Here is a 27878-nt window from a genome sequence, read left to right as displayed (position 1 = left end):
CAAACTAGGTCATTTTGGGACTAACATATGGTTTAATTTTATTTCAATAATTCGCTAGCGCGTAGGGGTCTTTAGCAGTGGGAGGAAACCGGAGGTCCCGGAGAAAACCCACAAGATTGGACAGGCGACCCTACTCCTTGTCTACAACCGGGGATTCGAAACCATGCCAGTTGACTCAATGACAGGAGGCCGTATGATACAGCATGCACGTGCTAACCATTCGGCCATCCACCCCACCCCCCAGAATCGAAACCAACCCAACTGCGTACACTTTGAAGAACCCTTGAAAATTGAATTATTTGAATCAATGACAGACCTGATCAAATGTGTGCGTGTTAACCATTCGGCCCCCCTGGGTACCCTTTAAAGAACCCTTGACAGTTGAAATATTTGATATAAGGGTAGGGTAGAATCACTCTAAGAACACAGAAAAGCAGGATATTAAAACGTATTTCATTTCATAAGCAAGGGAAAGTCACCTTAATGTAGGTCAAGGTTTTTTGTAATTCTGGGTGTATTTGATCTACATTTGGTTTCTAGTAATGCCTATTAAATACTTTATGATTTCCGACCAAATTCTAAGTGATTTATATGTCAGTTTACTTGCTATATTATACATACATATTTGAAGAGAATTAAAATCTAATTGTGTTTTGGAAGAAAATTTAACATTAATAACAAAAAATAAATATTTAAAAATTGGGTCAAATGCATTCTTTCCCAGAAGTATAAAATAAATTGATGCTTGGGTTCTCTCGTTGTTATCATACATCAAATACTCTTTCAAGGGTGTTCCAGCCTAAAAAATAAAAAGTAGGCAATAAGAATACAATGTTTAAATAAACAATTTATTTTGCCACATCGAGACTGAGTCTCTATTTGGTTTCAACTTTGCATAACGCTTATTGTGTCTTGTCCACTTAAAGACCCAGGCAGATTATTATGCTCAAATCAAATGGGTTAAAAGTCAGAAAAATGAAATGAAATGGGGTTTAACGTCCTACTGTTCTGCTCCTATACTGGGCTAATAATGACGGGCATATGCCACACAGTGCACTATGAGGGAATTTTTGCCCGGGCAGCGGCACTATCATCTATTCTTATATCGAATTCCAACTGCCAGGGGATCTTTTACGTGCATTCCAATATTCGTCTCATCGGAAGGACTAGACAGCTGTCTTTGTCAGGCCAAGTCAGAAAAAAGTCTTGAGATTTGGGACTGAAGTCTCATAATAGGTCAACTATTCACCCGGTTCATGCATGTATTGTCTGCAAATCCAGATTCCCTACTACATCATTGGCAGCACCTATTTACTTGGCAATGTCTAATTATTTTTGGACCCATTCTTATTTTATTTCCATTGACAACAAATTGGATATTACCCTTTAAAATCTATTGAAATCTATTTGAAAAGTAAAATATTGTCCATCATTATTTTAGTATTATTTACTGTAAAAATACACATAGGCCCTATCATAACTTGAAGGAAATCAATGGATGTGATTGGCAAAAATCAAGCATGCCAAGTACTTGAAATAGCTGAGTCCTAGGCATTGCCCCAAGAAGAATAACTAGATTACCAAGCAAGTGTATAAAACTACTTCCTGATTAAAAATACAAATATGTATGTTACTTACATTTTTCCTGATTATCAAGCTCTGTGAGAAAAGTTTCCACAATATGAATAGCCATTTCCAACTGTTTTTATCTTTCTGATGTAGTTAACTGGAAAAAAACATACTATGTATTAGATGACTTAAATTGACTCAACAGTTAAAAGATGAAAGTTTTAATTTACAGTCTATATTTTACACAAATTTCTGGAGAGAATTAAAATATAATTGTGTTTGAGAGGGATATTTAACATTAAAAACAAAAATAAAATGCAACTGATAACTTATTAGCTTTTACAATCACTATATTCGTTTTCAAAATTATAAGGAGATCAATGGCTAAGAGGGTACGACGCTGGCTCACTAGCCTGGAGGTCGGGTGTTCGATCCCTGAATTGGCTGAGAAAGTTCATCCAGATTTTCCGACGTGTCTTCCCCTTGTCAGTGATACAGGACGGAGGACCTGACAAGGACAGCTGTCTAGTCGTTTGGATGGGATAAAAAAAACGAGGTCCTGTGTACACATTGGCGTGCATGTAAAAGATCCCTTGGCAGTTGGAATTCGATATAAGAGTAGGCTGTAGCGCCACTGCCCGGGCAAAATTTCCCTCATAGCACACTGTATGGTGTATGCCCGTCTTCATTAGCCCAGTTTATGAGCAAAACAGTAGGATGTTAAACCCCATTTCATTTCATTTTCAAAATTATAAAATAATTTGATGGCTTAATATTCAAGTATTATGACCAGGTAGAATTAGAGCATAGTTAATTTGAGGCCAGAGCCATTATAGATTAGCCAGAATCCTAATTAAAATAAACTCTGTAATTATATTAGAGAGACATTGTTTCATAAATTATTATCTATTGTAAAGTTATTCCAGTAAGGTATTAAGGATTATATTGTAACTAAAAACAAAGCTAAGGTATAAAAGTCCTAAAAATTGTATATATTAGAAAAAGGCGAGTTAACCACAGGCAGGCATCAGGACATACTGAAGGGCAGGTCTCTGATATAGTGACAAGTTATTTCTTAGATGCTGTTCCTTATTAAGTTACCTATCCTGTGGGTCAGTATTATATGTATATATTATCTTTGTTAGATATTGTTACAGAATATAAGATTATACTAAGAGAAGTGAGTTATTGAATTATTGTATGTTCAATCGTACACCTCCAACTAGATTGAACATACAACCCATCGTCGAAGGTTGGACTATAAGTAGGTCCATAAACCCTGGATGATAGTATGTGGTTGAGTTGGCAATAAATATACTTTCTACAGTTCACAATTTTTAAATAAATAACTTATTTTTCCACACGTTGAGTCTCTATTTTGTTTCAACTTTGCATAATACTTATTGTGTCTTTTCAAGTTACAGACCCAGGTAGATTATTATGCCTCAATGGGTCAGAAGTCAGAACAAAAGTCTTGAAAAAAAGACAAAATGAAAAAATAATCATTTAATTTACCAATTATCTCCACTAAGGCAGTGGTGAATACAGTATTGCAAACAGTATTACAATATGATATTAATTATATTTTACAAATTCATGCATTTGAACGCTTTATAATAATGATTATGAAAGGGTGTAACATTGCATCCATCTTATAGTTTTGAAGTCATATAGGTCTTTAGCAGTGGGAGGAAACCGTAGGACCTGGAGAAAACCCACGAGGTTGAACAGGCAACCCTACTCCTTGTCACGTACAACCGAGGATGACAGGCCGTATGATACAGCACGCACATGCTAACCATTCGGCCATCCAACCTCCCCCCCCCCACCAAGTGTATAGAACCAGTTCCTGATTCAAAAAGCAAATATGCATGGTACTTACATTGCCTTTGTCTGATAAGCAACCTCTGTAAGAAAACACTTCCACAATATCAATAGCCCTTTCCAGCTGTCTTGATCTTCCGAGGTGGCTAACTGAAAAAAAATATGCAATGTATTACATTAGTTGGCTTAAATTGACTAGACAGTTTTGATTAAGTCAAAAAATGTTAATTTAACTACATTTGTTTTGTTTCATGTGTTGGTTTGCTTTGCCACAGATGAGACAGTCATATCTAACTAAGATTCTGTCTGTGCTCATACATGTACGTGTACAGTTTTACTATACTAAACTGAATTTTAGATTTCAAAATAGCATAACAGCAATCTTTTCTATAAGAATTGAATAGTTACCCACCAAGAAAAAGCTGCTCTATCATCATTTTTTCCAGCCATTTCTTCTTCCATTTTTTTACTTTTATAATTTCTTTTGTTACATGATCTTTTCCTGGGTGATTTGCATATACATCCAATATTGAAACTGAAAAAATAAATACATGATATGTAATTTACCATTTAAGCTACCATACCATATATACAAACTGTGTGATTTGAAATTGAAACTAATGTATCTATATGTATCAAAAATTTTAATCCCAAGGAACTACCTAAGCCGTAAAAAATCTATTTTTATAATCCTTGTTTGTCACATGGTTTCAATGTCGCAGTAATTAGAAGACGACCATGGTGACTGAGTGAGTTAGGTGCTGGAATACTAGCATGGAGGCCACAGGTTACCTCTTGGGGTTGACCGAGAAAGCTCATCTTGATTTTTCAGAGTGGTTTCCCCTGAGATCCAATGTACACGTTGGCGTACACATAAAAGTTCTCTTGGCAGTTTGAATTCGCTATGAGAGTAGGCCATAGTGTCGCTGCCCGGACAAACATTTTCTCTTAGCACACTGCATTAGACCAGTCGGAGCTGAACAGTAGGACGTTGTCTTTAAACCCCATTTCATTTCAGGTAATCTAGTATTTTTCTAGTAAGATTGAAGTCTCTCTACTTTCTTTATATGTAAATATCATATTTGAAATAAGCCATACTTTTATTCAATATGGGGTGGGGCTGGGGGGAATGGTCTAGTAGTTAATGCATTCACATGAAATCACAGGGTCTGTCATTGTGTTAAGTGGCATGGTTTCGATTTCAAGGAGTAGAGTCGCCTGTCCAATCTCTTGAGTTTTTCTCTGGGCCATTCGGTTTCCTCCGTTTGCTAAATACCCATACCAGCAAACGAATTTTTCATATCAAATTTAACCTTACCTGTCCATACCAGCAAACGAATTTTTCATATCAAATTTAACCTTACCTGTCCTTTATTGCACTTTCGTACCTCTACCAGTTCCCGTGGTCATAGGCACTTAAAATTTTCAGAGGATGTTAAGGGGGGCTAGCAATGACCACACACCAAATTTCAGCCAAATCGATAAATAACTTTTTATTTTACCGACCTTTTAATTTCTAACGAGAGAGAACTTCGATCCGTTTGACGCCATTTGCTTTGTTTACTAATTAGACTTGAATAACAAGACACTAAGACGGAAACCGACTCGAATAACAAGACACTTAGACGGAAACCGACACACTGCACTAGCTGCCTAACACTGCAGTTCATAAAAATTAATATAATTTTCGTATACTTTAATTTTTGCGCGAAGCCACCATTTTCTATAAAATACTATTTGGTGTTGATCAGTGGATTGGCCTTTAGGTGTAAATATTGCCGTGACCTTGATTTTGACCTTGAGGCCAAACGTCCCATCCATCTCGGGCCCTTTGCGTTTATGCTTGCCGTGGCCTTATTTCTAACTGTATTATCAAAGTTAATGTTCGAGGTGAAAGCAGAGACGACGTCCTTCAGAAAAGATAATTGGGTCAAAGTCGTAGGTCAAGGTCATCTTACAGAAAACTAAACTCGGACTTTTCAAAGTCAGTTTTGGGACATTTGACCTTGACTTAAGGCCTTGACCTCGTAACCATTTTCGAAGGCTATCACCTTGGCTTGAACCATCGACGTTTACTTTGGTCCTGTCGCACACTGTTCGGTCAGAAAAGGGTCAAACGCAAAGGGCCCGTGTCCGAAAGGAAGTCAATGGGCGTGGTCAATGTGAAAGGTTGTGGTGACCTCCACTAGTCACCTTTAATCATCCGTGACCTTGACTTTGACCTTGAGTCCAAACTTCCCATCCATCTCGGGCCCTTTTCGTTTATGCTTGCCGTGACCCTATTTCTTACTGTATTATCAAAGTTAATGCTTGAGGTGAAAGCAGAGACAACGTCCTTCAGAAAAGTTAAAAAGGTCAAAGTCGTAGGTCAAGGTCATGTTACAGAAAACTAAACTCAAACTTTTCAAAGTCAGTTTTGGGACATTTGACCTTGACTTACAACCTTGACCCCGTAACCATTTTCGAAGGCTATCAACTTGGCTTGAATCATGGGCGTTTACCTTGGTCCTGTCGCACACTGCTCGGTCAGAAAACGGTCAAACGCAGAGGGGCCCATGCCCGAAAGGAAGTCAATGGGCGTGGTCAATGTGAAAGTTCGTGGTGACCTCCACTAGTCACCTTTAACCATCCGTGTCCTCGACTTCGACCTTGAGTCCAAACTTCCCATCCATCTCGGGCCCTTTTCGTTTATGCTTGCCGTTACCCTATTTCTTACTGTATTATCAAAGTTAATGCTTGAGGTGAAAGCAGAGACAACGTCCTTCAGAAAAGATAAATGGGTCAAAGTCGTAGGTCAAGGTCATGTTACAGAAAACTGAACTCAAACTTTTCAAAGTCAGTTTTGGGACATTTGACCTTGACTTACGACCTTGATCTCATAACCATTTTCAAAGCCCATAATCTTGGCTTGAACCATCGACGTTTACCCTGGCCCTGTCGCACACTGCTCGGTCAGAAAACGGTCAAACGCAGAGGGGCCCGTGTCCGAAAGGAAGTCAAAGGGCGTGGTCAATGTGAAAGTTCCTGGTGACCTCCACTAGTCACCTTTAACCATCCGTGACCTTGACTTCGACCTAGAGTCCAAACTTCCCATCAATCTCGGGGCCTTTTCGTTTATGCTTGCCGTGACCCTATTTCTTACTGTATTATCAAAGTTAATGCTTGAGGTGAAAGCAAAGACAACGTCCCTCAGAAAAGATAATTGGGTCAAAGTCGTAGGTCAAGGTCATGTTATAGAAAACTGAACTCAAACTTTTCAAGGTCAGTTTTGGGACATTTGACCTTGACTTACGAGCTTGACCCGTAACCATTTTCAAAGCCCATCATCTTGGCTTGAACCATCGACGTTTACCCTGGCCCTGTCCCAAAAATGACTTTGAAAAGTTTGAGTTTAGTTTTCTGTAACATGACCTTGACCTACGACTTTGACCCAATTATCTTTTCTGAATGACGCCGTCTCTGCTTTCACCTCGAACATTAACTTTGATAATACAGTAAGAAATAAGGTCACGGCACGCATAAACGCAAAGGGCCCGAGATGGATGGGAAGTTCGGACACTAGGTCAGGGTCAAGGTCACGGATGGTTAACGGTGACTAGTGGAGGTCACCACGACCTTTCACATTGACCACGCCCATTGACTTCCTTTCGGACACGGGCCCCTCTCCGTTTGACCCTTTTCTGACCGAGCAGTGTGTGACAGAACCAAGGTAAACGTCCATGATTCAAGCCAAGGTGATAGCCTTCGAAAACGGTTACGGGGTCAAGGTCGTAAGTCAAGGTCAAATGTCCAAAAAATGACTTTGAAAAGTTTGAGTTTAGTTTTCTGTAACATGACCTTGACCTACGACTTTGACCCAATTATCTTTTCTGAAGGACGTCGTCTCTGCTTTCACCTCGAACATTAACTTTGAAAATACAGTAAGAAATAAGGCCACGGCAATCATAAACGCAAAGGCCCTGATATGGATGGGAAGTTAAGACTCAAGGTCAAAATCAAGGTCACGGCAATATTCACACCTAAAGGCCAATCCACTGATCAACACCAAATAGTATTTTATAGAACATGGTGGCTTCGCGCAAAAATTAAAGTATACGAAAATTATATTAATTTTTATGAACTGCAGAGATAGGCAGCTAGTGCAGTGTGTCGGTTTCCGTCTTAGTGTCTTGTTATTCGAGTCTAAATAGTAAACAAAGCAAATGGCGTCAAACAGATGAAGTTCTCTCTCGTTAGAAATTAAAAGGTCGGTAAAATAAAAATGTTATTGATCGATTCGGCCGAAATTTGGTGTGTGGTCATTGCTAGTCCCCCTTAACATCCTCTAATAATTTCAAGTTCCTACGACCACGGGAACTGGTAGAGGTACGAAAGTGCAATAGCGCCCCTTTTTCCCGAAACGACCTAGCTTCTGTAGGCTAAGTAGAATGGAACAGTGTGCAGGGAAAGGGTGGAAACGGAAGAAAGCTAATTGTCGTCGTAGTTGATTACCGGTATGCATATAGGCATAGCTTGGACTACTTGATTCTTCAAATACAAGTACACGTAAGGCCTTGTTTATGTCATTTTTCTCTCTCTGTTGCATGTAAGTGTCATATAAATACTTTACTTGGGATTGTATGTTCACATACACTAATCATTGTAGGACATTGGTAAAAAAAAAAATAGAAAATATAAAAATTAAATGAAATTGTTACCAGTTTTTCTTCAAATTCCAATTCAATGCCAAAATGGAGTCCTTGAACTGTAAATTCTCAATACGGTAATTGCTGTAACTGTAAGGTGGAATGAGTCATATCATCACTGACTGGAAAAAATAATGAAACTATAGAGAAACTTCCACAGACTGATTCTAGTTCCATTATTTATTATTTATTAACTGTGACTGAATCAGGAAAATAGGGGCCTAATAATATTCCACAGAGTGACAGAGTCAGAGGTTGAACGGAGGGTTTGGGGAAAATATCTGCTTATTTGATTTAAGGTTGTTTTTTTAAACATAAATTAGATTACAATTCAACTAACACAAAAGTGTAAAAAGATTTTTTCTAGTCTGTGCCCGCGTTTATGTCTACTCTTGGCAAAATCTTTATAATATAAAAAATCATGAAACAAGAATCAAAATGGCCGCCAATCCAATCCAACCTCCCAAGATATAATTTCAAAAGATTCTTACCTGCTGGTTCAAGTCGAGCCGTTTCTGGTTTAATCATAATGTGATTCTGTAATGTACGTATTTGAACAACATCGTAGCGCCGAACAACTAATGTTAATTAAGCACGATTTCAGAAAAATTGAACAGATTTGATAATAACATGCCGAAATTTTTTCCCTGTCCCCGCCCGCCATTTTAAACATGAACTTCCGGGTTAAATTGTTGGAGTTTTTTTAAGGAAATGAAATACTAGTATTATACACAAAAACAATATCGATGCTAAATTACATACATAGAGGATATTTGTCGTTTTAGAGTGAATAACATATTTTATTTCATCGAGAAGCAAGAAAACTTATATTTTCACGAATGCGTAATGTTCTATTTATTTTATGATTTTACAATCATTTTAGGTAAAAACAACTAGCCAGTGGAATAACACTTTTATTTCACTGATAAAACGCGGTATTCCACTACTGATCATAAAATAAATGGTATTATTTTTTTTATATATAAATATTCACAAACCTGCGGTCTTTTATTCTCTGTGACCATTAGCTTACATTTGTCAAACATATCACTGCTCAAAAATCATTTCAGCACGCTGTTAAATGGTAAATGAATTGTGTGAAATCAATTCATTTAATGTCCGGTTGCAAAGAGATGATATCGCAGACAAACTGTAGCCTATAGTACGTTGATTTTATCAACCAATCACATTAAATAATAGTTTTACTTATTTTCTTGTCAATGCATTTGGAGTCAATTGTTAAAATCACACCGGGCATGAGCGCTCAATAGGCCTTTGATCTACAAGTTTATTGGGCCCATAAAAAATCAACAACTTTATTTTAACTACAGACATCTTAACACCAATTAGCATTCAAGTCTGTCTGGCCATCATGTCTGAGTAAAAAATACTTTTCTTATACTTGTGGACGCCCGGATTAAGACTTTGTATGGAGTTCAAATTAAAAAAAAAAATATTTGTTGACGGTACACATTACTTGTGTTAATTATATGAAAAAACCCACAAGATTTGTGTTAATGCATTAAAAAGAACACAAGTTTGTGTTAATGCAATGCAAAACAACACAAGTTTTGTGTAGAATAATTTTCACACAAGTACTTGTGTTGAGATCCAACACAAGTTTTTTTTCAGTGTATTATAGCGAGAACTGTCAGCTCTGTATCTAAATCTTATATAATGCCCCTTTAAATTTGACATTGGCTAAAAGCGTCTCGTAATAGTAAGTGCAGCGGGGTCCCACTACGTACACGCAAACAAGCCTCATTAGAGACTTTTGGCAATCGGAATTTTCCCATCCGTATCACGTATCCGTATGGTATATGTGATACGTTGCGTCAATGAAGTTTTAGAGTTTTGGCAGATTTTCGCGTGGCTGAGCTGGAGTAAGTTCTATTACAGCATCACCACCTGTACTGGTCAAATGCCTAGCCTACAATTTCCCGGAGGGAGTAATGTCGCTCGACAGCCGCACGGCTATTAAAACATTTTTAATGTCGAATCTTATTAAAATCTTCGACTTCGACTCGACGTCAATTTTTGGTTTCACTCATGTATCATCGCAGAAAGTTCATACCCCGTTACCATAGAATAAAATAATTCACAGATTTGCAAGGTCCCGCCTCCCTAAAATTAGCACGTAGATCAAACAGCATGCACACAGATGGTAAAAATATGAAAATTCCGAGAAAACCCCATCAAAAATAATGATTAAATTCCAGTCGTTATCACGGTTAAAATCACATCAAATATACACCTTCGTGTTCCAGGATACACATAGATTCATAAAAACGCTATGATACAACATTTCAGCGTCTAAAAGTAGCAAAAAAAGACAGTAAAAAGACGACGATGTTATACGGACCTTAATCGTATGAAAGCTTTTCGATACGAGCTGCCGTAAGCGTGTGCCGTATCACGTATGAGAAATACACACACATTGATGACGTCACACGCAAAATCCATACGGATACGCGATACGGACCAGGAAAGTACGCTTGCCAAAAGTCTCTATTAATTACACAGAGAGCCCAAAGAAAAAAAAAGTTTCCAAAAAGCAGCTTATCCAAATATAGCATGGATATTGATCCCATTTGATAAGAGGGTTCCTCAAAGAATTTCATTTCTATCATATTCACAAGCTGGAAACTAACGCCAATAACAAACAGCAAACTAGCTCGTTCGTTACTATCCTATAGAACAGTGATTCTATACACAGGCACACAGGTGTGCCGAAGATCTTCCTAAGTGTGCCGCGAAATTTTGAACGGCACATTAATTAAATGCGAAAAACCATCTGATCGGCCTTGAATGTCTACCGATAAGTTCATAGCTGTGTATTTCTTTATTTAGTTTGAGTCATTCTATGTGTCTATGACTTGTCTCTGTCTATCATGATTGTATGCCGTCTGACTTAACATGTTTTTATTTTGCAAAAGTCAAATATTTTTCATATATATTTAGACAGGTGTGCCGCAATTTTTTCATGTGTCCGAAGGTGTGCCGTTGGCAAAAAAAGGTTGTGAACCACTGCTATAGAAAGGCAGCTTGTAAGAATCTATTTTCAAAGACTTTGATGTGTTATAAACCATAAAAAACCCACTCCCGGTCTGTATTCCCCACAAAAGTGCCTGTATTATATTAATAATTCCATATCTTGTAAATAACGAACAACAAACCAACCACATGTTGACTTCACGTCGTTGCGTTAACAAACCCATTTTAATTCAACCGTCTCAAAATAAATATATTTTTTTCTTCAGGAAACTGTTTTGATGGTAGATCCATGTAAGATGTTGGCTGTTGTGATCCTTGCTCTTTGTTTACCATCTGTGGCAGTTCAGGATGCGTGTTCAATCGGATTATGCAAGTGCGCACATCGTGTTGCTCGCTGTTCTAATACAAACCTTACCTACATTCCAAAATTTCCCGATAACACCATAGCAGTCTACTTTAAATATAATTATTTACCCCGTGTTACTCCAACTACAGTTTTAAACATTAGCAACACAAGAATATCAACCGTAAATCTACACCATAATGAAATTGAGAATATTGACGAATTTGTGTTTCAAAATTTATCGCATGTTTACTTATTGGATTTAACAGATAATCTACTCACTTCAGATTCGTTACGGAATTTATTCTCTAGTTTTCAGAGAAATAGCAATCTATCCAAGATAAGTCTCAGAGGAAATCGCTTAGAATATATTCCACATAATGTTTTCGTTGACTTTAAATCCGCGGAAAATATAACCTTGAATTTATCTCAGAATAGAATCAAGCTACTTAATATGACAGTGTTTAACGAAATAGAAAAATTGCAAATATTGGACGTTTCGAATAACAAAATATCCACCGTCATACCGGGTGTTAGCCACCATCTGCAACACCTCTCTATTTCTAATAATAGTTTGACTGTTTTACCAAACTTTTGTCTTCGTCGAAACTCCTTTCCAGAGTTAACAACATTGCAACTACAAAGCAACAAGATTGGTAATTTTGTTCCGAAATATTTTAATTGTTTGGAAAAGTTAAAACACCTCTCTATTTCTAATAACAGTTTGGCTGCTTTGCCAAACTTTTGTTATCGTCGGAACCTCTTTCCAGAGATAATGAAATTGCAACTACAACGCAACATAATTGGTACTTTCGTTCCAGAACATCTAAACTGCTTGGAAAAGCTTCAAATCTTGGATGTGAGTTCAAACTACATTGACTCATTAAAAACTGATTATTTTCATTCTTTCAAGTCTCTTAGCTCGTTGTCTATCTCAGAACAGGGTAGAACATTTTATATAGAGGAACGTGCGTTCAACAACAGCAAACTGCTAAGTCTAGACCTATCAAAGAACACATTGACTACTAACCGCCTGCATGAACATGCATTTTGTGGATTGGATCGGTTACTAAAACTAGATCTGTCTAAAAGTAATTTCTTTAAAATGGAGGAAAAACTAAATAAAACGCTAGCCCCTCTGACATCTCTTGAAGTATTGATGCTGTTGGATTGTAATTTACAGAACCTACCTACTGTCACCAGACATTATCATAATCTTACTTATTTAGATGTTGGCTGGAATCTGATTAAATCCTGGCCAACTGAGTTCTTTGAAAGGAACATTAAATTGACAGAATTAAATGCAGCCCATAATTTAATTCAGACTGTTACAAGTAAAATGCTGCCTGAAGTGTTTATGACAAGATTGAAAAAAATATCTTTAAATGATAATCCGCTCGTATGTAAGTGTGAATTGGTTTGGTTGATTCAGTGGATTCATAAGGAACCATCCAAGTTTTGGGATTATCCGGACGGCTATAGATGTCTGAATATAACGGAGAGAATTTGTTTGAATAACACCGAAGCGTTTATCTCTGTGACAACAGTAACATGTTTTTTTATCTGTGTTATTTTGATCGCTTCTGTTATCAACAAATATATCTGGCATATTAAATATCATATTTATATGTGGAGATACAGACCGAAACAGCTGCTGGATATTGCAGAGAAACACTTTACTCATGACGCCTTTGTAGCTTACTGTGTACAAGATGGGGACTGGGTTTTACAGGATCTTCTACCTATCGTGGAAGAAGGCGAACACATTAAGTTGTGTATCCACGAAAGAGATTTTCTTGGTGGACAACTGGTCATTGATAATATTCTACAACACATGGAAAACAGTCGTAAAGTTCTTGTTGTTTTGTCCAATGATTTTGCTAGAAGTAAATGGTGTCAATTTGAAATGAGTTTAGCTCAGAAATTGGTTATAGATAGGAGTATAGAGTCTATAGTAGTAGTATTATTAGAGGATATAGAAGCAGTTAATATGAGTAAACCACTGAACGCTCTATTGAAAACTACTACTTATATCAAATGGCAAGATAATGACAACAAAGATATATTTTGGCAAATGGTAAAAACATCGCTGAAACGTCAATATGAATTATAATAAGATTAAAGGTCATTGATCTGTTTACCGCAGTCGTTTCATGGTCGGTAGTTCAAACGCTACAAGAACTCCGCCCCACCCAATCTGAGACTGTATCCATTTCTGATGTTCGAATACAGAAATGGAATATCACTTGTTAACTGAATTTGTACACCACGAATGTTTTGGTTTGATATTATTACTAGAAGTTTAAGTTCGACCAATCTGACATCCTCCTGTAGACAATATCAATCTTTTGATGGGCCTCTTTTTAACCTGATTAAATCCAACCAGGTAGATAATCTACAGTTGATATTTTCATAGTATTTTCGGAATTAAACAGGCATTATGCAAGAGCTAAATCTGCTTATTTAGGCCTTTCTTTAGACCTGAAATGTTGTATAAATTATTAATTAAACATTAATTAACTTACCCAGGCCATAATCAACTCTCGATTCCATCGGTTGGCTGCGATATAAGTAGATTTAAATACGTTTTGTGGTCGATGCGGTTACTGTAACAATGGATAATCGAGACTCTGCTTACGGTAGTAATTGCAATCGGGGCTATGCTATATTTGTATCGCCGATATCTAGGCTCGGTGTGAAGTAATTTGACTTCTTTTCATTGTCCTTGTTTTAACTATTATTGCGACAACTGTCAGATCTTTATCTAATCTTACCTAATGCAGCTATAAATGTTAACATTTCAATTTTAGAACATTTGGCGTGGATTATAATGTGAAAAATGTAAATGAAAATAAGATATTGTTCGAAAAGACAAAATGTATGTACGACATAGTGTGGCAAAGCTAGTTTTATTTTGTTAGTATTGTTTTATTTATAGTCTGTAGACGCCTAAATAGTCGAGACTAATAACAGCTATAATTAGATTTGGGTCACTGTAGTTATATATATAGTGAGGGACTGGATATTTGATAATATGTTACACTTATGAATATGGATCCAGCTCATCGATTATTTCTACGCCGTCACCCACGATACAAGGGTTAAAGCTAGTTTAGTCTCCCCACCCCACCCCAGCCCCACCCCCATTTGCATGGCGATCTTTGTTGCATTTTTGGTGTAGATTTGAACAAAAAGATTTGAATATGCATTTTCTGCCAGGTATTGGTGAATATTCATGATTTTGAGGCGGAAGGATTCAAGAGTTAAGAGGTTGGCCAGGTTGAAGTGTAGGGTGGAAAATTGCCTGTTGATTTATCTCTTCTTCTAGTTTGTGTATCTCAAGTTTTCATGATGAACACAACACGTGCTTTTGGGCAAGAGATTTCCACATGTTGCTCCATCAGTGGTAGAAAGCATTCTACCCTACGACAATTTGGGAAAAGTTAGACCGGTCTAAGAGACAAGAATTAACGTTAAAGTCAACGTGGAAATCACTGGTGATCTGTAGTCATATTATTAGTATTATTATCCCCATTTACTTAAATAGCTGAATTTGAATGAATAGCAAATCCTACGATATATTTAACGTAACTAACATGTTCTTTTGTATGTCAACTTTATCATAAATCACATTGTGCCCATCTGTTTAATAATGTTGAATTTATATTGTTGACAATGCATACTTTGTTTACTTAAGGCGCGTATAGTTTATAATTTTGCATGACCAGGGAATGAAAACTCAGATTCGTTGCCATCCTTTCGAGTCGGCCACGCAAACGTGTTAACCTGCACTAGTACCCTGGTTCAGTTTTTCTCACTGGGATATCCGTCTCTCGTGGGCATCATTGGTTTCCCCCGTGGATCATATTCCGTTCTACTCCACTATACCCCACAGGCGCCTGTAACGTGGATAATATTTCAAAAGTAACGTTAGGCCTAAGCTATATGATTATAAGTGTAGTGTCTTAAGTCTGTTACGACCATATGGTCTGAATCCGATTTCTAATTCAAGGCCAAATCACTCGCCTAAAACCGATTCTCTTTCAGTCCATATAATAATACCAATGTGAAAATAACCTGGGTTAATCCATATGATTTCAAATTATCTGCTATGACCTTGATTGTAGCTTGAGACTACGAACCAATCAAAAAAATAGTTTACAAACCAGTCTTACTAATGAAACGGCTTTCGTTTCGCTTTTGTTTTTTTAAGGGTAAATAAACCCAATCATGACCATTTACTGAATGATTTATGTAAATAATGTATATATTTCTAATTCATTTATATTTTATTGTATTATCAAAATCTGTAGTGTGTTTTACTCATTTCAAATATGTATAACGTGTATATGTTTCACTTTTGTTATAATTAATACTATTCGTTCTTTGTCTGAAATGTTTCTAAACTATTACCATTCTGTTATGTTTATAATTATTATAGATATACTTGGTAATATAATTTGGTGGCGTGTGATGGTGTTTTACCTAAATAAGTGGTTCGGTTCAATCGCTGGGGGTACTCTCTCTGATACTCGAGTATAAAGGATGAGTTTTTTGGGGGGTTTTTATTACAAAAACGAGGGGGGTTGGGATGGTCTAGGGTGTCACGCTTCGACCTCTAGCTGGCCGGTCACCTCTGGCTTGCGGTTGTGGTTTCGATCCCTGGTGTGAGCGTATGTGGCATGGAGATAGGGGCGCCTTCTCAACCTCGTGGGTTTACTCCAGTTTCCTCCCACAGGAAAGACCCCTGCGCGTGCGCTAAGATAATGAAAATAAAAAAAAGACAACTTGTCTGCGATATCACCTTCGGTGGAAGCGGACGTTAAACACTAACAACAACAACAACAACATTACAAAAACGCCAAATTCAGATATCATTCTCAATAAAACTCTTGAATCTACATATGTAAATATCTGTCTGGTCTGCGTTAATATATAATATAAATATTGTAATTTGATGTTAATAAATACGCATTTAGCATAATTTGGTCTTATATCATTTTGCTTGGGGACACTTGAGGAGAATCGGGCTACCTTCTGGCTTTTCCTAACCTCGTCTCTTGAAGGGGAGCATTTGCGCTTCCCTTAGTTTACCCGATGAGACTTATTTCCCTTCGCCAACCTCCTTTGCCATTAACGATTTATGGGATTGGTCGATGAAAATAGCATAATCATCGAGGACGGATAACTTGAATACGTGTCCCCCCCCCCCTCATGGGTTAGTGGAATAGAACGGAATGAGACTACTAGGGATACCGAGGATGTATCCAGGGTCGAAGATGTTACACCCATAGTTCTTGATAAACACTTCCTGAAGGTTATATCTATTTCGTAAGGTCAACTTCAGCTTTTAAAGGGACAATAACACTCTTGCTGGCTTGACAGCTCCAGAAAATAAAACATAGCCTTGTTCTAAGTACTACATGTGTTAGTGTCTTACCTGTTGTGTAAATTATCCATTAAATCCTATTTTACTTGTCCAGAGGGTTCAAAAATATTTTTAAATCCAAGTCACATTTGAAAAGCTTTACGTCAGACTTTTCAAATCATTTAGTTGAATTTTTCCAATTTTTTAAATTAGGTAAAATTCGTATCATCAATTAATTGGAATAATGTAAAATAGTACAATTTGTTGACCAGAATAAAGATTGGGACATATTATTCAGTTACAACAGGAGTGGTATTGAGCCTTTAAACCCCTGAAGATCGCAATATTGGTGATTAAGCATACATCGTCATGGATCACTTAAAAGTGGTGGCTTTTATATAATTGTATTTATTGACCCTGAAAATACAGATTGCAACACCAAGATTGTGATCCTAATGAAGCTGGGATAATGGCAGATATAGGTTTTTACAGACACGGAAGCTCCGAAGATCCAAGATGGCAACCATAATATATTTGGTGCTTTCGAAAAATTGGAAAGCTAGGTCAATGGGTAGCATCTAGAAAAAAAAGAGCCACTTTATCCGGAACTTCCAGGGCAACTTGCTAAGCTGACTGACTTAATAGTTTTAACAATCCAGACAACATTTGTCTTTTTTTAACCAAAAGTGATAAGGACCCCTTTTTCTTAGCCATGTTTGCTTAAACAAAGGGGAGCCACGGTGGCTAAGTGAGTAAGACGCTGACTCGCTAGCCTGGAGGTCGCGATTTTGACCCGGGTGTTGGCCGAGAAAGTTCAGCGTGATTTTCCGGCGTGATTTCCCCTTGTCAGTGGTGCAGGACAGAGGGCCTGTTGGTATCCTTCTAGAAACATCAACGCTGATTGGTTTATCAGAATGTCTGACGTCACATGTCAAAAGCCACTCGAATGACCCCTGACGCGACCTCCCAATACAACTGGTCAGATCTTCATGTATTAGAGGCCATCGAAAGTATAAACGAAATATAGATCTGTATTTTAATCTGATTGAGTTAGCAAGTGATTTACATTGTTGTGTATGTCTGCATATTGCAAGCCTTTCTGTTATATAAATTATTAATTAGACATTTATATATTTTAATTTAAAAGTGGATAATCGAGGCTTTACTTGTTGTCATAGCAATGATAGCAATGGTAACCGAGACTACACTATTCTGATCAACATTCATAACTTCGTAGGAATAATGTATTTTGACTGAAATTTTCAATTTTCAGTATATTTCCGTTTCATTATCTATTTTAAAATTATTGTACCGAGAACTGCTAGTTCTTTATCTAAATCTTACATACTGCACCTTTAAAATATTTTTTAATACTGTTGACCTTCTATTCCGGATATTCATATCAGTTATCTTGTAGTTGTGTAAGCGAAAGGGCTTAAAGTATATTATCGCTCGTAATTTGGCAATATATGGGACAACTAATACGACTAGACGTATTTGATTTGGGCAAAAGTAAGTATATTACATCTCGTAATATGGCAATATATGGGACAAATAATACGATTAGACGTATTTGATTTGGGCAAAAGTAAAATTGGTCATTTCATTGGATTTTATATGTTGAATTGAAACTTTTGTGGGATGAGAGTGAAAGAGAGAGAAATGGGGTTTAACGTTCACGCGACACAAAGTAGGTCATTATGGGACTAACATATCGTTCAATTTTATTTCAATAATTTGCTTTCGTGAAGGGGTCTTTAGCAGTGGGAGGAAACCGGGGACCCTACTCCTTGTCACGGTCAAACGGAGAATCGAAACCATGACACCTGACTCTATGACAGACCTTCCGAGCCAACGTGCACGCGCTAACCATTCGGCCACCTAAGCCCTCTTTTGTGAGGTGAAAATTTGTCTTTGAACATATCACTTCCATAGGCGTACGAGTCGGGGGGAGGAGGGGTAAGGGTGTCAGCTATCCCACTAAAGTTCGGTCTGACGGGTAAAGTGTGCAAAATAAAATGCCCGAAATCAATAGCAGGAAAACGCGTTTCAAAAACTTCTCCCGACGATCTCGTGTCCGTTGACTCTTAACGATTGATTAGTTGATTGGAATCCGAGTCTACCACCTAAGTTAGGCTATATTAGATCACTTTGAAGTTGATGTATTCATGTATTCAAGGGCTGGAATAGCAGGAAAACGCGTTTATAATCTTTCTTAAGGGGAGGGGGGGGGGGCGCTGTACATGGTACCTTTCCCCTCTCGCAGACGACCGGTATCCGAAATCTTTTTGCGCTTTAAAGGTTCTGCCACCCACCCCCTTAACATTGATCAAACCCGTACGCCTATGCAACACGGGACCATTTTATATATAAACTTATCTGATATTTATACATTTATCTTGGTAAGAGGAGTCCGGTGAAACATCCTTCATAAAAGGCTACTGGGCCCTGTTTCACAAAAACTTAAATCTCCTTAAAATCGCATTTCAGGTTCTGCCTCCGGCCCCCTTAACATTCATGGAGTCCGTACGCCTATAACAACGTCGATAGATAACACAAGTGTTGTGGAATGTCAATATAAATGACATTGTAAGCAAACTAAAACATGGTTCAATTGTAATTTATACTCTTCTATATGTTAAAGATGGGTTCCCAGAAAAGGATTTATCGGGTGGTTATTTCCAATAAAAGTATGGTAATTTTGGTATATATGGAAAGTAGAGATATCCAATCTTACTAGAAAAATACTGGATTCCCAGAAAAAAACTTATGGAGCGTATACAGGACAAAAATGTAAGGGTTCCCCTAATCAACAGCCAGACGATTAGGAATTTCTGCACGCGTGATGTCAAAGGTCACACGCGAAAATTGAGCGCTTGATGTACAACTTTAAGAAGAGTTAGACGTACAACACTTTCTGAGATAAAAATGACGGAAAAATACGCGGGTAGTGGATAATCCGAGAATTTAATTAGGATTCGATATTTGTAATAAATAGTAAGCGATTAAAGACAACATCGTCTTATGTATGCAATGAATTCTCCTCTGACTTCCAAGAGAGGTAAGTCACGTGACGTAAACGTGACCTAGTTTGATCGAATTTTTATAGCAGGACATTCCTTCGCAATTACCTTGTTTGAGAAGGATTTGAAGCAAATTTATGACAAATTAATTAGTTTGAATATGTTTTTAGTCCATCTATACCATTAAATCACCCAGTTGGTACGCGGTAACCCATCTTTAACTGACAGGGACTAACTTTGGAGAGATTTTTAAAGCCTGGTTTTAACTTTTCAATTGAGAGTCGATAAAAGTATGTTTAATGGTTATGGTGATTCAGTGCACGTAAAATATCCCCTTGTAGATATAGTTGAATGAAGAGTAACCGAGAACGCCAGAGTAAAATCCCCCACTCGCATTGCACGTGAAACCATAGAAACAAAATGAGTGTAAGTTAGCCTGCAATGAGCAGTAGGACGTCAAACCCCATTTCATTTCTTTATCTCTGAAATGAGCCAAGTATAACGAGACCTTTACCCACGTTCCATTATTCAATTGGCAAACAGTTAAATTAGCCATTCGCTATAAGTAGACGGTATAATGAAAACTTCTCCTAATAGTACGTGCAGGAGGACCGCACACAGACAACCCCTCTAAGTCACACCAAACTAACTACCACAGGCTTCACTGAAAATGAAAAACAAATAAACGACAGCCTCGCAAATTTGATAAAGGGATCCTCTGATCTCTATCGTGTTCATAAATCCACGGAAAGGATAACCTTGGATTTATCTCAGAATAGAATCAAACTAATTAATATGACAGTATTTAACGAAATAGAAAAATTGCAAAAATTAGATGTTTCGCATAACGATATCTCGAGCGTCATAACGGGCGTTAGCCACCATCTGCAACACCTCTCTATTTCTAATAACAATTTGGTTGCTTTACCAAACCTTTGTCTTAGCCAGAACTCCTTTCCAGATTTAACAAAATTGCTACTACAAAGCAACATGATTGGTAATTTCGTTCCGGAATATATAAACTGCTTGGAAAAGCTTGAAGTCCTGGATGTGAGTTTAAACGCCATTGACTCATTAAAAACAGATTATTTTCATTCATTCAAGTCTCTTAGTTCGTTGTCTATCGCAGGACAGAGTAGAACATTTTATATACACGAACGTGCGTTCAACAACAGCAAACTGCTAATTTTAGACCTAGCAAAGAACATTTTGACTACTAACCGCCTGGATGAACATGCATTTTATGGATTAGATCGGCTGAAAATAATTTTTTTAAAATGGAGGATAAACTAAGTGAAACGATAGCTCCTCTGAAATCACTTAAACAGTTATTTTTGTTGGGTTGTAAGTTACAGAAAATACCTACTGCCATCCGATATTATCATAATCTTACTTATTTAGATGTTAGCTGGAATCTGATTAAATCCTGGCCAAATAATTTCTTTGAAAGAAACATTAAATTAAAAAACTTTAACGCAGGTCATAATTTAATTCAGACTGTTACAAGTAAAATGTTGCCTGAAGTGTTTATGACAAGATTGAAAATAATATCTTTAAATGATAATCCGCTCGTATGTAAGTGTGAATTGGTTTGGTTGATTCAGTGGATTCATAGGGAACCAAACAAGTTTTGGGATTATCCGGACGGCTATAGATGTCTGAATATAACAGAGAGAATTTGTTTGAATAACACCGGAGCGTTTATCTCTGTGACAACAGTAACATGTTTTTTTATCTGTGTTATTTTGATCGCTTCTGTTATCAACAAATATATCTGGCATATTAAATATCATATTTATATGTGGAGATACAGACCGAAACAGCTGCTGGATATTGCAGAGAAACACTTTGCTCATGACGCCTTTGTTGCTTACTGTATAGAAGATGGAGACTGGGTTTTACATGATCTTCTACCTATCGTGGAAGAAGGTGAAAACATTAAGTTGTGTATCCACGAAAGAGATTTTCTTGGTGGACAACTGATCATTGATAATATTGTACAACACATGGAAGACAGTCGGAAAGTTCTTGTTATTTTGTCCAATGATTTTGCTAGAAGTAAATGGTGTCAATTTGAAATGAGTTTAGCTCAGAAATTGGTTATAGATACGAGTATAGAGTCTATAGTAGTAGTATTACTAGAGGATATTGAAGCAGTTAATATGAGTAAACCACTGAACGCTCTATTGAAAACTACTACTTATATCAAATGGCAAGATAATGACAACAAAGATATATTTTGGCAAATGTTAAAAACATCGCTGAAACGTCAATATGAATTATAATAAGATTAAAGGACATTGATCTGTTTACCGCAGTCGTTTCATGGTCGGTAGTTCAAACGCTACAAGAACCCCACTCAACCCAATCTGAGACTGTATCCATTCCTCATGTTGGAATGTGAAATGGCATATCACTTGTTAACTGATTTTATACACTAAGAATGTCTTCGGTTTGATATTATTACTAGAAGTTTAAGTTCGACCAATCAAAATCATGAATATTTACCAAAACCTGGCAGAAGATGTTAATTCAAACCCTCTTCGCCCAGTCTAGACCAAACACTCAACAAAAATGGGCATACAAAAGGAGAGAAAAGAGACAGAGAGAGAATTGCTATAAATAGACGGTACCGAAATGGTGAAATTTGATGATGGTCTGCCTCCATCTGTGGTCCTATTATTAGGCTTTCTGAAAGACTATTGTTTTTACTAAAATTATTATTAGGCTTTCAGACTTTCGTCTGAAAGCCTATTGTGATTACTAAAATTATTATTATTTCGACTTTGTCTGAAAGACTATTGTTTTTACTAAAATTATTATTAGGCTTTCAGACTTTGTCTGAAAGACTATTGTTTTTACTAAAATTATTATTTGTCTGAAAGCCTATTGTGATTACTAAAATTATTAGGGTTTCACACTGCGTAGCTTGTGTGAAACACTATTGTTTTTGTTAAAATTATTAGGGTTTCACACTGCGAAGCTTGTGTGAAACACTATTGTTTTTGTTAAAATTATTAGGGTTTCACACTGCGAAGCTTGTGTGAAACACTATTGTTTTTGTTAAAATTATTATTCTTATTAGGGTTTCACACTGCGTAGCTTGTGTGAAACACTATTGTTTTTGTTAAAATTATTATTCTTATTATTATTATTCTTCTTTTGTTTTGAGTAGATCTCAGCAACTGATTGTCGGATCGTTACGATTTCTTCGGTTTTATCGGAAAAGTGGGTGTGACTTAGAGGATAAAGCTATTTTGAACGTTCTGCGACAATGCGAAATGTCCGAAATCACCGAAGCTATCGTTTTTAGAAATATTGCAGTAATTTTAACAATAATCATTGGATTTTAACTTTCGATGCATTTTGGCATAGCCGGAGACGGGGCACATAGCTACGCTACTTTTGATTTTTGATTTTCGGCAAATCTTCGCAGATATTAGGCGCTAAATTTAGAAAATTTAAATTTTTACAAAAAACTTTTTTATTTATGAATATTTTTTAGTCGTGTTTTACACAAATATAACGAGTCCTCTGACTTGGGCGAAAATGTGAAAATTTTTTGTCTCGGTAATTTTCCTTGGTCCCCATTGGCTAATTCAGTTTTTCAGTCCTAGATTAATTATTTATTGTTCGATTTGTATAAAACAAAGTTCATATGCCCTGTTGTCTGAATTGTCATTTTTTTTGTTACCAATAGTGTTATCTGTCGGCACCGGAAGTGGCGTAAATTGACAAAAAACTACAATTTTGACAGTTAGGTACCATTTTTCGAAAGCAAATATTATTTTTTTCAAATCTGGTATAACTGAAATTGTGCGCCCTTTAAAGGCGCACAAAATGTTGGGACAAAAATGTGAAAAATTTTTGTCTCGGTAATTTTCCTTGGTCCCCATTGGCTAATTCAGTTTTTCAGTCCTAGATTAATTATTTATTGTTCGATTTGTATAAAACAAAGTTCATATGCCCCGTTGTCTCAATTGTCATTTTTTTTGTTACCAATAGTGTTATCTGTCGGCACCGGAAGTGGCGTAAATTGACAAAAAACTACAATTTTGACAGTTAGGTACCATTTTTCGAAAGCAAATATTATTTTTTTCAAATCTGGTATAACTGAAATTGTGCGCCCTTTAAAGGCGCACAAAATGTTGGGACCATTTTTTTTAATTTCGATTCCGTTTTCGGGCTATTTCGATTAAAAGGTGAAAAAAGGTGTGAAATTAAGCTATTTACAACCCATCCAGCGTTTTCATATTTTAAAATATTACTTCGTAACTTTCATAAACTCGTAGCAATAATCTATACGGAGAGAATGTATGTGAAAATTAATTTGTAATATGCGCAGTTGCCGAGAAATGGGCAATTTTGCATGAGTCACTTTTTACGCTAGTTTGCCTGTAAAAGAGTCAATTATTATTCGATTTTCATAAAAGTGACACCATTTGATGTGTAATGTCAATTTTAACTAGATCAAACCAATTTAACATTTTCAATATCACCGGAAATGACGTAATTTGGGCAAAAATTGTATTTATAGCCTTCGAAACCAGTAATTTATTCAAATGAGTCATATTTGTTTTTTGTTTAAAATTTTGATATTTGATTCAAATCAACTAATACAATGAACCCTTACGATCATATAGATATCACAAAATGGTTTCTAACTTGTTCAGTTGCGGAGAAATAGGCAATTTTCAACAGGTCACTTTTTAAGGTTTTTTGTCAATAAAAGTGTCAATTATTATTCGATTTTCATGAAATTTTCACTGTGTGATACATAATGCCATTCACGATTTCATACAAGTAATTTAAGATTTTCATTATCACCGGAAGTAACGTCATTTTGACAAAAACTGTATTTTTAGCCTTCAAAACAGATATTTTATTCAAATGAATCAGATTTGTAATGTTTTTAAAATTATGATATTTGATTCCAATCAACAAATAGAATGAACTCATTCGATCATACAGATACCTCAAAATGGTTTCTAACTTGTAAGGTTGCAGAGAAATAGGCGATTTTCTACAAGTCATTTTTCAAGGTTTTTGGTCTATAAAGGTGGCAATTATTATAGGATTTACATAAAATTTTCACCATGTGATGATGCTATTTCTGATTTCATAAACCAATTTAACATTTTCATTATCACCGGAAGTAATGTAATTTTGACAGGATCACTGACATGTAGCAAATGAATTGATTGCTGGATTTGGTTGTTTCTGCGTCCATTTTATTTCATGTGTGCAATGATTATGTGGAAACCTGTTTAACGGTTTCATTGGTACCGGAAGTGACATAAGTTCAAGGGTAACGTGGCACCGGTGAAACCCGTCATTACTGCTTCGCAGTTCTAGTTAGGGTTTCACACTGCGAAGCTTGTGTGAAACACTATTGTTTTTGTTAAAATTATTATTAGGGTTTCACACTGCGAAGCTTGTGTGAAACACTATTGTTTTTGTTAAAATTATTATTCTTATTAGGGTTTCACACTGCGTAGCTTGTGTGAAACACTATTGTTTTTGTTAAAATTATTATTCTTATTATTATTATTCTTCTTTTGTTTTGAGTAGATCTCAGCAACTGATTGTCGGATCGTTACGATTTCTTCGGTTTTATCGGAAAAGTGGGTGTGACTTAGAGGATAAAGCTATTTTGAACGTTCTGCGACAATGCGAAATGTCCGAAATCACCGAAGCTATCGTTTTTAGAAATATTGCAGTAATTTTAACAATAATCATTGGATTTTAACTTTCGATGCATTTTGGCATAGCCGGAGACGGGGCACATAGCTACGCTACTTTTGATTTTTGATTTTCGGCAAATCTTCGCAGATATTAGGCGCTAAATTTAGAAAATTTAAATTTTTACAAAAAACTTTTTTATTTATGAATATTTTTTAATCGTGTTTTACACAAATATAACGAGTCCTCTGACTTGGGCAAAAATGTGAAAATTTTTTGTCTCGGTAATTTTCCTTGGCCCCCATTGGCTAATTCAGTTTTTCAGTCCTAGATTAATTATTTATTGTTCGATTTGTATAAAACAAAGTTCATATGCCCCGTTGTCTCAATTGTCATTTTTTTTGTTACCAATAGTGTTATCTGTCGGCACCGGAAGTGGCGTAAATTGACAAAAAACTACAATTTTGACAGTTAGGTACCATTTTTCGAAAGCAAATATTATTTTTTTCAAATCTGGTATAACTGAAATTGTGCGCCCTTTAAAGGCGCACAAAATGTTGGGACCATTTTTTTAAATTTCGATTCCGTTTTCGGGCTATTTCGATTAAAAGGTGAAAAAAGGTGTAAAATTAAGCTATTTACAACCCATTCAGCGTTTTCATATTTTAAAATATTACTTCGTAACTTTCATAAACTCGTAGCAATAATCTATACGGAGAGAATGTATGTGAAAATTAATTTGTAATATGCGCAGTTGCCGAGAAATGGGCAATTTTGCATGAGTCACTTTTTACGCTAGTTTGCCTGTAAAAGAGTCAATTATTATTCGATTTTCATAAAAGTGACACCATTTGATGTGTAATGTCAATTTTAACTAGGTCAAACCAATTTAACATTTTCAATATCACCGGAAATGACGTAATTTGGGCAAAAATTGTATTTATAGCCTTCGAAACCAGTAATTTATTCAAATGAGTCATATTTGTTATTTGTTTAAAATTTTGATATTTGATTCAAATCAACTAATACAATGAACCCTTACGATCATATAGATATCACAAAATGGTTTCTAACTTGTTCAGTTGCGGAGAAATAGGCAATTTTCAACAGGTCACTTTTTAAGGTTTTTTTGTCAAAAAAAGTGTCAATTATTATTCGATTTTCATGAAATTTTCACTGTGTGATACATAATGCCATTTACGATATCATACAAGTAATTTAAGATTTTCATTATCACCGGAAGTAACGTCATTTTGGCAAAAACTGTATTTTTAGCCTTCAAAACAGATATTTTATTCAAATGAATCAGATTTGTAATGTTTTTAAAATTATGATATTTGATTCCAATCAACAAATAGAATGAACTCATTCGATCATACAGATACCTCAAAATGGTTTCTAACTTGTACGGTTGCAGAGAAATAGGCGATTTTCTACAAGTCATTTTTCAAGGTTTTTGGTCTATAAAGGTGGCAATTATTATAGGATTTACATAAAATTTTCAACATGTGATGATGCTATTTCTGATTTCATAAACCAATTTAACATTTTCATTATCACCGGAAGTAATGTAATTTTGACAGGATCACTGACATGTAGCAAATGAATTGATTGCTGGATTTGGTTGTTTCTGCGTCCATTTTATTTCATGTGTGCAATGCTTATGTGGAAACCTGTTTAACGGTTTCATTGGTACCGGAAGTGACATAAGTTCAAGGGTAACGTGGCACCGGTGAAACCCGTCATTACTGCTTCGCAGTTCTAGTTATTATTATTATTCTTCTTTTGTTTTGAGTAGATCTCAGCAACTACTTGTCGCATCGTTACGATTTCTTCGGTTTTACTGGGAAAGTGGGTGTGACTTAGAGGATAAAGCTATTTTGAACGTTCTGCGACAATGCGAAATGTCCGAAATCACCGAAGTTATCGTTTTTACAAATATTGCGGTAATTTTAACAATAATCATGGGATTTTAACTTTCGATACATTTTGGCATAGCTGGAGACAGGGCACATAGCTGCGCTACTTTTGATTTTTGATTTTCGGCAAATCTTCGCAGATATTAGGCGCTAAATTTAGAAAATTTAAATTTTTACAAAAAACTTTTTTATTTATGAATATTTTTTAGTCGTGTTTTACACAAATATAACGAGCCCTCTGACTTGGGCAAAAATGTGAAAATTTTTTGTCTCGGTAATTTTCCTTGGCCCCCATTGGCTAATTCAGTTTTTCAGTCCTAGATTAATTATTTATTGTTCGATTTGTATAAAACAAAGTTCATATGCTCCGTTGTCTCAATTGTCATTTTTTTTGTTACCAATAGTGTTATCTGTCGGCACCGGAAGTGGCGTAAATTGACAAAAAACTACAATTTTGACAGTTAGGTACCA

The 27878-nt window shown here is 36.1% G+C and overlaps 1 protein-coding gene across 1 annotated transcript; it reads left to right on the top strand.

The window, feature by feature from the left end:
* Positions 1-4108: 4108 nt before the first annotated feature.
* LOC130013220 (toll-like receptor 4) lies at positions 4109-22433 on the top strand. The gene is made up of 3 exons (XM_056101970.1): positions 4109-4411; positions 11339-12923; positions 21562-22433. The coding sequence occupies exons 2-3, from the start codon at positions 11351-11353 to the stop codon at positions 22089-22091; spliced, it is 2103 nt and encodes a 700-aa protein (XP_055957945.1). The 5' UTR covers positions 4109-4411; positions 11339-11350; the 3' UTR covers positions 22092-22433.
* Positions 22434-27878: the final 5445 nt, after the last annotated feature.

This window comes from Patella vulgata, chromosome 6 (genome assembly GCF_932274485.2).
Source record: "Patella vulgata chromosome 6, xgPatVulg1.2, whole genome shotgun sequence".
Taxonomy (NCBI): Eukaryota; Metazoa; Mollusca; class Gastropoda; family Patellidae; genus Patella; species Patella vulgata.
The sequence above is the reverse complement of the archived record's forward strand: the minus strand, read 5'-3'. Positions and strand labels throughout refer to the sequence as shown.